Here is a 13,853-nt window from a genome sequence, read left to right as displayed (position 1 = left end):
CAAATTCAGTATCTCTTTAAGAAGATGAAAATATACCCAGAATGGGGAAAAGTAAACTACTCAAGGAAATTTGAGGAAGCTATTAATCTGAAGTCAGTCAGTATGCTTTTCCCTTCCTGTACATAAAACAAAACCAAGAAACTGGAGAAATTTCGAGTTGAACATCGCTTCTCTATTATCTTCCATAGTACTGACAAATTTGTTGTATGTTGTACTACCAAATATATTCTAACACTGCCCAACTTACCGCCAACGCAGATGAATAAAAGCTGAAGATATTCTGCCGGAATTCTTTCAAGGCTTTTTTAAATACAACATCCACTAGTGTGTCTTTCTTGCTGTCTTCATTATCTAGGTCATTCATCTGAGGATCACAGAAAGAGTTTTTGTAGAGAATCAAGTAAATGAAAAGCGAATGCAATAGTGGATACATATTGGTGCTTCAACAATGACTGCCCTGAAAGTGCAAGCCACTACTATTAAGGGGCCCAACTAAATAGTCAGTTTTATTACTACTAGGTGATTTCTAATGTCCCTTCTAACATTTATGATTCTACAGGGCTACCAGAAAAACTCCAAGTGTAGAATGATAAGCCTCACCTTCACATATGAAATATATAACATGGCAGTTACAGTAAAATGGAAGTCTAGAGTAAAGCCTAAAACATTAAATTCTGTTTACCCAAACTGACTAATGCGGATCATATTACTTGCATCTTCCTGGCAAAGAACAGACCATCTAATTTAATGAAGCATATGTCACCTTGATATCTAGAGGCCATATCCTGATATATAAAATTTTCCATAGTTAAAGCTGCTCATGGGCTGAAGTCAGCACTCAAGATGTACCTTTTTCAGAAGAAATTCATCCATGCTTTTTAAATCACTGGCACTTGCTATGATCTGGACAGAGTCATTCTGCCAGTGCACTGACTCCAAAGCCACGCTGCTGATCTTCACACTTCGCTTGCGTTTTGCCTTTGGAGAGGGTTCTTTGTACTCTTTGAACTCCTTCCGGCAACTACCAGGCAATTCTGGGCTCAAAGGAGGTGTTGGATGATAGTGAGCTAATTCTACAATTCAAGATAGAGTAGCCAAAAATAAACGGCATTTAGTAAAAATATTGAAATCTCCAAATCCCTCTTTTTAAGTATAAATTCCTTTAGTAAATCACTATAAAAAACATCTGAAAAGAAAATAATATTAATGTTTGAGGCCAGGGAGTTAAACAATAAATCCAGACTGCACATTTGAATTACCACTTTTCAATGGAAAATACTGTCATGTCTTTCTAAGGTCTGATACTGGAAACCTAGATGACAGTGTCTTGTAGATCTGAAGCTTGGATCTCAGAGACCTCCGTCCCAAAGAAAATAAAGACTAGAAAATCACACTAGCATGTTAACCAAGTCAAGGTTTTACTACAACTGTTTGAAAGAACATCCAGCTATATAAAATTATATAATTATCAATTATAAATTTTAAGAGGCAATCTAGCTCTTGCTCTGAACTTACTCCAGAGCAAAAGTGAGAAATCTTCTGGAAGAAGCTTTCCTAGTAATTCCTAGTGTTCTGTGTAATTGGAAACTCCAAGCTGACTGATATTATTTAACAACTTCTATGGTCTTAATTATAAAAATATATAATTATCAAACCAGTGAAGTTTCATAATTATCATTATTTCCTTGCTAGTGGATAAAGCCATAAATGCTTCAGTAATAATATCTGGACTTAGTTTGGCAACCTGTTTAGGGAGCCAGGTAACAACTGGCTCACTTCTGCTTCTTTCTCTTTTGTATTTAGGATTTTCTTATGTATCTTCCAAATAATTGCATTTCCCAGAGAATTCCTGGAATGAACTGGCTTTGTGTATATTATTAGAAAGCACAACAAATTTTCTCTATGATTATATACACCCAAGAAATTGGATTTCATGTAGTCCATTACAATCTAGAACTATACTGGATTTGCTAAAACCCTACTGGGGCTTCATGAGAATATCTGCCACTTCTTATTTCACATATCTCTTTGTTTCCCCCACATGCATTCACCTTACCCTCTCTCCAATGGTATATTCTCATCCCATCTAAAAGCTAATTCTGATACTGGAAAAAAAAAAAAAAAAAGAAGAAAGAGAAAAAGGCAGCCTCCCTTAAATGCTTAATTCCACCTCAGGCAGAAGTTAGGCTAACCCAATCTCATTTATGGCACCAGAATAAAAACTATGAAGGCATAGGATACAAGTATATTCAAATTGCTATCAACTCATTTTAACTCCATTATAAACCTGGATATTTAAGTATCTCATTTAGTAAAGTTAATGTCTTTCTTATAATAAAAGAAATAATTACTAAAGACACTGCTTATAATCTTATTTCTTCATTAAACACAGAACATGTATAAATGACCCACGAACATGGACGACAGGGTGGGGACTGACAGGGGGAGCAGAGGGGGTGGGCGGGGCAGGGGAGAGCAATGGAAGAGAACATTGGGACAACTGTAAAATAACAACAATTTAAAAAAGGCAAAAAAAAAAAAAAAAAACAAGGGCTACCTTAATAAATTTCTACCCAAAAATAATTAAAAAGCTACAACCTTAACTTTTATATACATATCCTTTTGAAGCAAATACACAATGAAGACTGCTAATAATATATGCTCCAATTAAAAAGCTTTAACCTTCCTTCTGGGGAATTAGCAATGCAGAATATAACTGAGAAAAGTGAGAAAATTAGAATGATTATTGTAAACCAGATAAGACATAAGAAACTCATCCTATTATTAATGTAATGGTAAGGAACTCCAAATCCTCCAAACTAAATTTGTATTATTCACTTAATTCATTATTGATTTTATCCTTATCAGTATGCCAACTAATAGGAGCAAATCCACTAGACACAAAAACAAGGCTCAAACTATACTTCTACCATTATTTTCTTCTGACACACAGGTGTCTCTGACCCATCCACTTCTGTCAAACCTGATAATCTTTTCTCCTGGGCCCTTTATTGTATCATAGACATGAGAAGTTTTGTTTACTTATTGCAATGGGTCTGCTCTATCTTTCTTCAAGAGATAGCTTTCTTCCTAGGACCTCTTTCCATTTTATCACCCACCCACTGGTATTTCACACACTCATTACTATATACACACCTCTGATGTATATCACTATGGAAGACACCTGACTCCTTTACATAGTAATTAAAAGCATGCCTAATCAGAAGGCTTGGGAAGAATGCGACAATCTAATAGAGGGATTACTGAAATCCTTGGAGAGTTAGTGATTTTAGCATTTAGAAAAAAGTTTTCTCAATAGATGAACTAATTGTTGGGTACTTTCAAATGTGTTATTAGCAATGCCCAAAAAGTTAAAATAACAGCTACCATGATAAAGTCCCAGGCACTGGCATATGGTAGATACTTAATATGTAGCATGGGTGATTAAGAATGTGGACTCTGGAGCTAGACTGCTTGGATTCAAATCTCAGCTCTGCCATTTACTATATGTTTATAAGCAAATAACTCTTCCGTGTCTGTTTTCTCATCTATAAATTGGGAATAACAATGTACCTCAAAAAGTTAAATCAACTGAGTTAATGCATACATGCTTAGTACAATGCTTTGTATGTAGTAAGCACTCAAGTGTATTAGCTGCTATCTTCTTATTTTTACTAATAATACATATTTATCTGTGAGTGCATGATGGCTAAATTTTAACACTTTAGGAACCTGAGGCTCACTAAAGATTCACAACCATTCTTGAAGTAGTTGTTACTTCACTGTTTCATGCCACATTTCCTTGGGACTTCTATTATAGGTATAATGTATTTTTATAATTATCATCTTTTAGTTAAGGGGGGGATTTAATAATCCTGGGCCTAGCTCATTAGAATATCTAGCCAACAGAATTGCCATTACAAGTACTAGAGCAATAGCACACTTTCAGAAGGAGTTAACAGGAATTACAAATACAATCTCCACCCTTTGTCCATTCTTACCATCTGGAACCTGATGAGCTGGAATTATATCTGAGCCAGCAAAGGGTGCTGAAACCTCTGACTGAGCAGCAGGTTTCACTCTGGTAGTCTTCTTCTCCCCTTGTTTCCCTTTGGCCCAGAATCTCATCCTAGCTCTCTGAGGTCTATTTAGAAAACAAAATAAAGGTAAAAAAGGAAATCAGCACATCCACATGATAATATCTGTACACCACTTTAAGCTATATTATAAAGACTTTTCATGTACATATTAGTTCACTTAACATCCACACATAAGTTTAATCATATTTAACTTTCAATTTCACATTTAAATTTCATCGGAAAGGTAAACAGTTTCCTCATCTTGAATACAGAAGTAATAAGACCCAGAGAAATTAAATAATTCCCTAAAATAAACTTCACAAAGCAATGGAACTAGGATTCCAACTCAGGTTTTCTAAGTCTTAAACTGATATCTCTTCATTCCTGTCCTCCTTCTAGCTTGGACTTAAGTGTATAGACAACTTAACAAGAAAAAAATGCTTTTAAAGCAATCACTGATATCCCATCACTCTAAAACATATTAGCTTACATTCGGGGGGTAATTTCCTCCCGGTCTTTGACCATAGCATGCCTATTTTCATATCTTGTAACCATGATGGAGACAGAATTTTAAATATTCTCACTTACCATTATGAACAAAGGTTTTTTACTCTATATTCATGAGCCATTCATATTATTAATTAACAAAAGCCACCACTTACTTGAGTTGTTATCTTGTTCCAGGCACAGTACTAAATGCTTGTGTAGGATTACTTTTACTTTATAAGAATTTTATGGGTGAAAAACTGGAGGCTTAATTATTAGGTACCTTTCCCAAGGATCCACAGCCAGTGAGTGAAAGCTGAAAATCTCACTTACTATGCTATATTGCCTCATTCTTAGCACTTAATATACTCTCTTACCATGTCAGTCGAGGCAACACCTTGAGATAATAACAACAGCTCACATTTACTGACCACACATCAGGTGTCCTAACCCCATACCAGGAGACTTATCTGTATATTAGTTTGTTCCTTCGTATGTTCACTGAGTCAATACAAAAAAAACTTTGACCATCTATTAGAAGCCAGTTAATATACCTTATATATGATATACCTAATTTTCACAACTACAGCTGACCTTGAACAATATAGGCATTAGGGGCACTGATCCTATGCACAGTTGAAAATCAACATATAACTTTTGACTCCCCCAAAACTTAACTACCAATAGCCCACTGCTGACTTGAAGCTTTACTGATAACATAAACAGTCAATTAATACATATTTTGTATGTTATATGTACTATATACTATATTCTTACAATAAGGTAAGCTAGAGGAAAGAAAATATTAAGAAAATTGTTAAGAAAGAGAAAATACATCTACAGTATTGTGTATATTTATTGCAAAAACTATGCGTGTAAGTGGACCCAAGTAGTTCAAACCCATGTTGTTCAAGGGTCAAACGTACTACGATAAATAGGGATTGTCCTTACTTTATATTTGAGCAAATGAGGCTCAGAGGGCTAATGGAACTGGAAGTTAAAATGAGGTCTACCTGGTTTTGAAGCCTATGATCTTTTTTTCCTTTGTTCCTTTTTTTATTTTAAGCTTCTTACTAAACTTTTACATCCATATAGTATAAAGAGGAATTTTCTACAAGGCTTATTACAAATGACAGCACCCTTCTGCCATTCTCATTCTTTTTCTGCTTCTTAGAGAGAATCCTTTTTAATTAATTTAACTGATTTCTTTTAATATTTACTATACTTACATTTCTATCATACTTGTGACCACAAATTATAATTAAGCATGTTTCGCCACTTCTGTTCTACACCCTCCACAAACACAGACATGCCCCCAATAGAATCATCTTGTAATTTAGGTAGATAAATATACAGTATTTTCTTTTAGTAATATTCACTATTTTTATTATGTAAATAATATTCACAATGGAGAAACGTAGTTCACTGCATAATCTTCATTTTCCTACAGTTAATAAATGTTTTGTTTTACACTTGCTTACTTTTCTACATTCAATTCACTGCCAAGGGTTTCCCCATTTATATAACATCTCCTCTCAACATGTTACAACATAGTAGGTACTCCAACAAGTTTCATGTTCTTGAAATCTCTCCCAGAGCCTTCTAATCTACTCCAATCTGGTGTAGTTTCCTTCAGTGCTTGCTTTACAACTGTCATTTGAAAAGCTACTATCACCATCAAAATGGAGATACCTTTTGTTGCTGTTGTTTTATAACGACATGGCTTTTGGCATGGGCCTACATTCATGCTGGGCCCTCAGTAGGCCCTTTATCTAGAAATTCATGTCCTTCAGTATTGTAAAAGTTATTTGAATTATTTTATTAATGATTTCATCCCTTCCATTTTCTTTGTTTTATCTTTTAAAAGCTCCAATCAGTGGCTCACTGGATCTACTGAATAGATAGCTCCTCTAATTTTTAAAATTTTTCTTGTCTCTTTCATCTCTTTGTCTATTTGCTCAGCGCTTTCTGAGATATGGCCTCAACTTCCTAACACTTCTAAATTGTTTCTTTATGATATTATTTTTAACTTTCAAAAGCTCTTTTTTATTATGAATGTTTCTCTTTCATGCACTCTGGTTGGTTTCATGGATGTATTGAATAGCTGTATTCATTTATGCAGGCCTGTTGATAGTCGTACTTGCCTATCTTGAATTCCACCCCCTGCTCCACATAGTTTATTTCTCTCAAGTTGTATTTTATCCATTAGTTTTAGTTTCTTTCATATGTTTCCTCAAATATGTGACAAAAATAGGGTTAAAAAAAAAAAAAAAAAATGAAGCTGTTTGGTGGGGCTTCCAAACTGTGGTCTTTTTATAGGGTTAGCTGGTTGGTCCATTTTGTAGGGAGGGGGAGCCCCTTGTACCAATATCTCTAGGTTTTTCCTAAAGGGTTGGATAAAATGACCCCAACACTCTTTGAACCATCTGCTTAGGTGGTACATGAAATGTGTAAGCTAAATGGAGGGAAAAGGCTGGGCAATCTTAACATTCATTATGTCAACAGTCATTAAATCCCCTATGCCAAATATGTACCCCCCAGTCTTCAAATATATCTGGTAACCTCCAAGTGCAGAGATCTTGTTTTCATCCTTTCCAGGGAATAAATCTCCTATTTTCTGCTAAGGTAGGGGAAGATCAGTCAATCTGATGCTTCTTTCTCAGCTTTACCCAGTTGGTTTAGGATTCAACTTTTCCCCATCAAGATATTTAAAACTTGTTTTTTGAATACCTGTTTTATTATTGTTGCCTTCTGTTGTTTTGCTGCTATTGTTCTGCACAGGTTTTGTCATTTTGGCAATTTTGGAGGAGAAAGTGCAAATTAAATTTATATACTTAATCTGCTATCTCTAGCTATCTGTTCTTTCTAGTTTACCAAAATTTGATCTCCAAAATAAGCTGCTCTGGATTTGAGTTATCTTGGATTATGCCTCTGCAATTATTAAGGAGGTAGTCTTTAATAGGGTTATGAATCAGACAGATTTCAAGTGTTCAGTGAGGGCTCAACTGCCTTATATAACACAGTAAGGAACAAAAATATTTATTTATTTACTTATTTAGTCTGTTTAACTGTTCCTTAAATATTTTCCAGAGTCAGTTTTGGTAATAAATATTTTTCTTGAAATAGATAGATTTCATCTATTTCTTCTGTACCTGCAATGATTTATTCATCCTCAATTAAAATACTATAAAATTATGGGGGATTTTAATTGTGAACTTGCTGTTTTTATTTTTCTCTTTAATTTTTTTATTTTTCAACCACAGGCCACACCCAATACCATTCTGTACAGCAAACTGGCCAGAAAATCATACTCTACAGAGTGATCTGCCTGCTGCCCCAAGCACCCACCTGGCCTCACATTTATTTATCTCAATATTATTGACAATATTCCCTATGCTGCCTATGCTGTAATCCACATCTCTGTGGCTATTCTGTAAATAACAATTTGTACTGCTTAAGACCTTCACTCTTTTCACTCAACCCCCAACCACTCCTCCCCTCTGATAGCTATCAGTCCATTCTCCATATTTATGACTCTGTTTCTATTTTGTTTGTTTATTTTGTTCATTAGATTCCACATATAAGTGAAATCATATGGTATTTGTCTTTTTTTGACTGACTTATTTCACTTCGCATAATACCCTCTAGATCCATTCACGCTGTCACAAATGGTTAAGATTTCATTCTTTTGACGGCCAAGTAGTATTTCATTGTGTAAATGTACCATAGTTTTTTTATCCACTCATGTACTGATAGGCAGTTGGGCTGCTTCCATATCTTGGCTCTTATAAATAATGCTGCAATGGCCACCGGGGTGCATATATTCTTTTGAATTAGTGTTTCAGGTTTCTTCAGAAGTGAAATCACATAAGATAATTCCATTTTTAATTTTCTGAGGAACCTCCACACTGTTTTCTATATTGGTTGTACCAATCTGCATTCCTTGTCAGTGCACTAAGGTTCCCTTTTATCCACATTCCAAATATATTTGACAAATAAAAATTCCACATACTCTCTTAAGGAGAACAGAATTATTTCCCAAAAGAGTCTTCTAGTTCCAGTTGCAAAACAGTTAGAATAAAATCTAAGTCCAAAGATAGATTTTCAATCTCATCTGGTCTAATCTCTTCTTTTATAAGAACCAAAACATCACAAGTCATATAAAGATTTAAAGACTTTGCTCAAATCATACTTATAAAGATAAGCTCATTTTATACATCTGAACTATTACATGCCTATCACACATGTAATAGAAATGTTGAAAATAGAAATTAACTGCTCTATCAATTATGCTTTTGAAAAGAGTCTCAGTATTTAACTATAGCCAATTAGGAATTAAAATTATATTATCCCTATTAACTCTCAGTGTTTACTTTATACCTTATATCCGAATCTGAAGCCTTCTGTCTCACTGCCAACTTCGTAATCTCTCCTTGAGACATAGTCTTATGAAGTTTCGTTTCTTCATCAACTGAAGAAAATCGCTGTGATGTCTGTAATAATTACATATGTGAAAGACTTTAAAATCAAGTAACTAAATCATAGCACTGTGATTAAAACTCAGGTTATAAATTTTTTTGAGAATTACACCTATTAAAACATACAAAAATACATTAATATTATTCAGATTTATTGACATAAAAGAACCTATTAAAAACTCTATTAAATGTCTAGAGCAATCTGAAGGAAGAGAACTTGAGTCAATGAAAATACTAAATAGGACCTGCCAGCTCATGTTTTCTAAGTTTAACAAAGAAAACCAGGTGGAAAGGTAAGAAAGTCAAAACTATCTAAAGACACGGAAAAAAGATCCAGAATCTGATAAATATGGAATGCTAAGTACAGTCTTTCATACCTCCTTACTTTTATGGCTTAACTTGCTATTATAGATTCTTGTTATACAATACAATAAAGGATTTAAAAGAGCAAGTACACAGAAATATAAGAAAAACCAAAGGACCAAAGAATAATAAATCATTCACCATTAACAGTCTAAATTATACACAATTCACATGGCTATCAAACTGGGACCTGAATTTCAAATGGCAATTCCTGTTTCATTTGTTTACAAGATGCCCCCTTTAAAGACAATCCAATTTGAAGGAGAAATTTCTTGTTACCTATTCCAGTCATTTCCCAATATTTCCTTTTTCTGTAGTTATATCTTTTCCTTACCCTGCTTCACTATGGCCTTATTAATGGAAACCATCTTGAGTTGTTAAAATTTAAAAGTTTAAGAGTTGAAATTGAATCTATCAGTTTTATTAATAAATATGAATAGATTTAACTTATCTATCAAGAAAAGAAATTTTTAATTTGGCTCACAAAGCAGGACCAAACTACTCTGTAAAGAAAACACACATCTAAAACAAAAGAATCCAAAATGGCTAAAAATAAGAGGATAACCAAAAGTATTCTGAGAAAACAGAAATAATAAGAAAACAGAGGCTGTGATATTACTATTGAGTAGAATTCAATTCACATTGAATATGACAAGACATTTTTTTTAATATCCTCACCCAAGGATATGCTTATTGATTTTAGAGAGAGAGGAAGGGAGAGAAGGAAAGAAACATCAATGTGAGAGAGAAACATTGACTGGTTGTCTCACGCACGTGTCCTGACCAGACTGAACCCAGAACCTAGGCATGAGCCCTAACTGCAAACTGAACCTATACCTTTCAGTTTACGGGATGATGTTCCAACCAAATGAGCCCCACAACTAGGGCACAAAAGACATTTTTTAAACACTAAAAGCCACAATTAAAAATGTCTAATAGGAGACTTTAACACAACATTCTGTGTATTAGATAGATCTAGTGTACAAAAAATAATAATAAAAATATACAAGACAAACTACATAACCAATAAGGTAGAGATTATGAATATGTATTGAAATTTTACACTCTAACTAGAATATACACCTTCTTATCAAATGCACATGGTACAGTCACAAAAACTGATCATATATGTATTAACTAAAAAATAATACTGATAATTTGATCAAACAGAAACATTACAAATACTCTTTGATTACAATGTAATAAACCAGAAGCTAATAAATAAAAACCAAATGGCTCTTCCTCTGAAAACTAAAAAAATAATTCATTACAGAAGTTCTCGATAAAAATAAAAGTAATATAAACTAAAATTAATTTTCTAAAGAAAAACTTTACACATTGGAATAAATAAGATACATCTGAAGCAGTGATCAGAGAATCTGTAACCTTAAAAGCTTGTGTCAATAAAAATAAATAAATTATTCCAACCCCCAATTCAAAAGTTATAAAAGAAATGTAAACCAGAAGAAAGCACACAGAGATAAATAACAAAGGTAAAAGTAAAAGTAGAATCAGAAGAGAATGGCGGGGGTGGGATGGGGGGGGATAACAAACCAAATGACTTGCTAGCTTATAAAAAGGAGAAAACACAAATCTACAAAATAAGAAACAACAAAAGGGATATATCCATTGAAACAAAGAATTGTTAAAAATCATAAGAGATTACTTACTTTCCAAAGTTTTATGCAAATAAATCTGAAAAGTTAGATGAAATGGTAATTTCATAAGAAAAAACTATTTACCAAAATTGGACCCTAGATAGAAAGCTTAAAAGACTAATTTCACTAGAATAGAGATGAAGAAATTATGTCACAAAAACGTACCAATCCCAGATAGTTTCATAGAGAAAAGTCTATGAAATCTTCAAAAACCAGAATCACAATGCTATAAACTATCTCTAACTCTCTGGGGAGAATAAAATACACACATAAGTACTAAGTGTATTCAACGGCGTGGCTGCTGTCTGATGGCCACCCATCTAAAGCTCTCCTGTCATAGACTTTGTTCACTAACAACCAGTTTTCCAACTTTCAAGATTCACCTCAAAAATCACTAGTCTGTGTCCTAAAACCCTGTAAACATCCTCTCTTTACTTCCCCTTTCTGAGAAATTAAGACCTAGTCAAGGTGGATTTTTACTTACTATAAAATAAGCTAATAAACTTAGTCTTGCTTAATCAACAGGTTTTTCTGGCAGTTATTCTGTGGAGTGGACAGAGGGATGAAGAGATGAAGGAAAATTCAACACTGATAAGTATTGGAGAAGAATCTCAGAGAATAACAAATAGAAACAGGAATATAAAATGACAGCAGTTTTTTTTGGGGGGGTAAGAAATTTAGTTTTATCATATAGAGGATAAAGAAGACAAATTCTGCAGAGCTATTTGGGAATCATACCCATAGAAATAATTGGTTTAACTCTGGGGAGTGGTAGAAGAAAGTATACAGAGAAAACTGTAATGTTATCTATACCAATCCTACAAATAAGGGATAGAAATGATTTTACTAACTCATCATTCAGAAGATTGAGAGACTAAAATACCATATAAAAGCCACCTTTAAAATACTGCATAGCAGAATGTGTCCTTCTTCTTAGGTAAAAGTCAACACAGTGAGTATAAGAACTGAGTGAGAGCAGCAAACAGAGTCTAAACAGTTATTCAAATGGCAGAGTTAAAAGCAGGCAATTAGAAAGACAAAACAAAACACCAAAATCTTAGGGTGAGAAACTACTACTCCTGTCTCTACTCCTCCATAGCTGGTTAAAAACTGATGAACAATTCATCAACTTAGGAGGTAATGCTTATCAAGCTCCCTTTACATAATTCATTTGTAACTGTCTTCATCTCATCAGATATATCACAATTGGAAGGGTCAAAGGGCTTCATCCAACTTTGGCTTAGCAAAAGTTAGTGACAGGATCACTATGTCCAGGAAAAAAAAAAATCCCACAAAACTGTCCTGTTTTTAAAAATCTATGTATCCAGAAAATCAAGCTCATTTAAAATTATGAAGATATCTCAATAGTGAGAATTCAGTAGATTTCACTTAAAAACAGTTGTTCTTCATCTTCACAGTATCAGATAACATTAGAACATGGCATATTTTCAAGGTAAACACAAACACACTTTAAAACTATCCCTACCATTCCCACCCCCAATCCCACTAAGTATCAGCATATTCTAGAAAGCAAAGCTTCTCCATGCAAGTATCCACCAGAAACCACCACCACCACCTGTTCTTAAAATAGCTAATGATGAAACAGAAGGGCAGTGAGAAAGCTGGAGAGGTGACTAACACACTGCGCAGGTGTTCTATAACTACTGGCATGCAGTGACTGTCAAGCAGGTGAACAGAATCTTAGGCAGAGGCTACCAGCTAGAACCCCCTAAAGGGGCTGAATGCTCCAAGCAGAGAGCCCAGCTGCCTGGTTCATCTCAGCAAAGTTCTCAGTGAGAAAGAATTCTACCACCAAAAGGACTAAGTTTGTAACAAAGGAAATGCTCAGGAACAAAGCAGCAATTACAAATGCTAAGTTCTTCCACAAGTGAAACATTTATTTATGTTTTAGAGAATAAATTCGGTATGCTCCCTATTCACACTAAAAATATATATCTAAATAGTACTTTTCATTAAAATTAGTTTCATTCATTACATAATTTCATCTTTAATAATCATATAAGGGTATGTGTTGTTCTTTTAACTCAAAAACAGGGCATCTCCAGAATGAAGTTGTTTTATCTTATCTGAAGAGAGGGCATTGGCTCTATTAATGAATATACAGACTGTTCCAACTTTTATAATCCTACAGTTTGGCTCTGGGAAATGACTCATTTGTCTAATTAGAGAATTGGTAGTGCATTTTTCTGTGATGTTGTTTTTTCTTTCTTAGAATGTCAATACTGTCATTTAAAAACTGGGTCTATCTCAAACAAAAGATAAAAGAAAATGAGAGTATTCTGGAAATTAGCAGAAATTTTTTTTTTCCCCTGTGTGGTTGCCTCTCACTCGTGCCCCTAACTGGGGACCTGACGTGCAACCTAGTAATGTGCCCTGACTGGGAATCGAACCAGCGACCCTTGACTCGCAGGCCGATGCTCAAGCCACTGAGCCACAGCAACCAGGGCTAGAAATTTTAATTAACTAGATCTCTGGCACAATCAATAGCTTAAAACAGTTCAAAGATAAAATATTTAATAAGTCAAAAGAAGGCCACCCTAAAATTTTCCTCTATAAAAAAGAATGAGATTCAATTTAATTAAGGATATGCATGGAAATAATCTGCCTATCGCTCCATTTTATCAGTGATAATGTTTTAGTACAAAGCAGACATACAGGTCCTGATATTGTGTATTTTCTGGGACAGTTCCAAAATGAAATATTTTATATCCACAAATACATTCATACTTATCAAACCACATGTACATCTAATTTTTGTTGAGATGTGA

General features: G+C 34.1%; 1 protein-coding gene across 1 annotated transcript in view; it reads right to left on the bottom strand.

Moving 5' to 3' along the window:
* The window catches only part of MYO9A (myosin IXA), a 309,544-nt gene that overhangs the window by 80,565 nt on the left and 215,126 nt on the right, over nt 1–13,853 (bottom strand). The window contains exons 28-31 of the mRNA XM_090270072.1: nt 8,946–9,058; nt 4,002–4,144; nt 850–1,073; nt 248–364 (exon numbers count right to left, since the gene is read on the bottom strand). Of these exons, the coding sequence (XP_090126198.1) occupies nt 248–364; nt 850–1,073; nt 4,002–4,144; nt 8,946–9,058 (597 nt within the window). The remainder of the gene's footprint in view (nt 1–247; nt 365–849; nt 1,074–4,001; nt 4,145–8,945; nt 9,059–13,853) is intronic.

This window comes from Furipterus horrens, unplaced genomic scaffold (assembly GCF_987537825.1).
Source record: "Furipterus horrens unplaced genomic scaffold, mFurHor1.1.pri manual_scaffold_3, whole genome shotgun sequence".
NCBI classification, from domain to species: Eukaryota; Metazoa; Chordata; class Mammalia; order Chiroptera; family Furipteridae; genus Furipterus; species Furipterus horrens.
The sequence above is the reverse complement of the archived record's forward strand: the minus strand, read 5'-3'. Positions and strand labels throughout refer to the sequence as shown.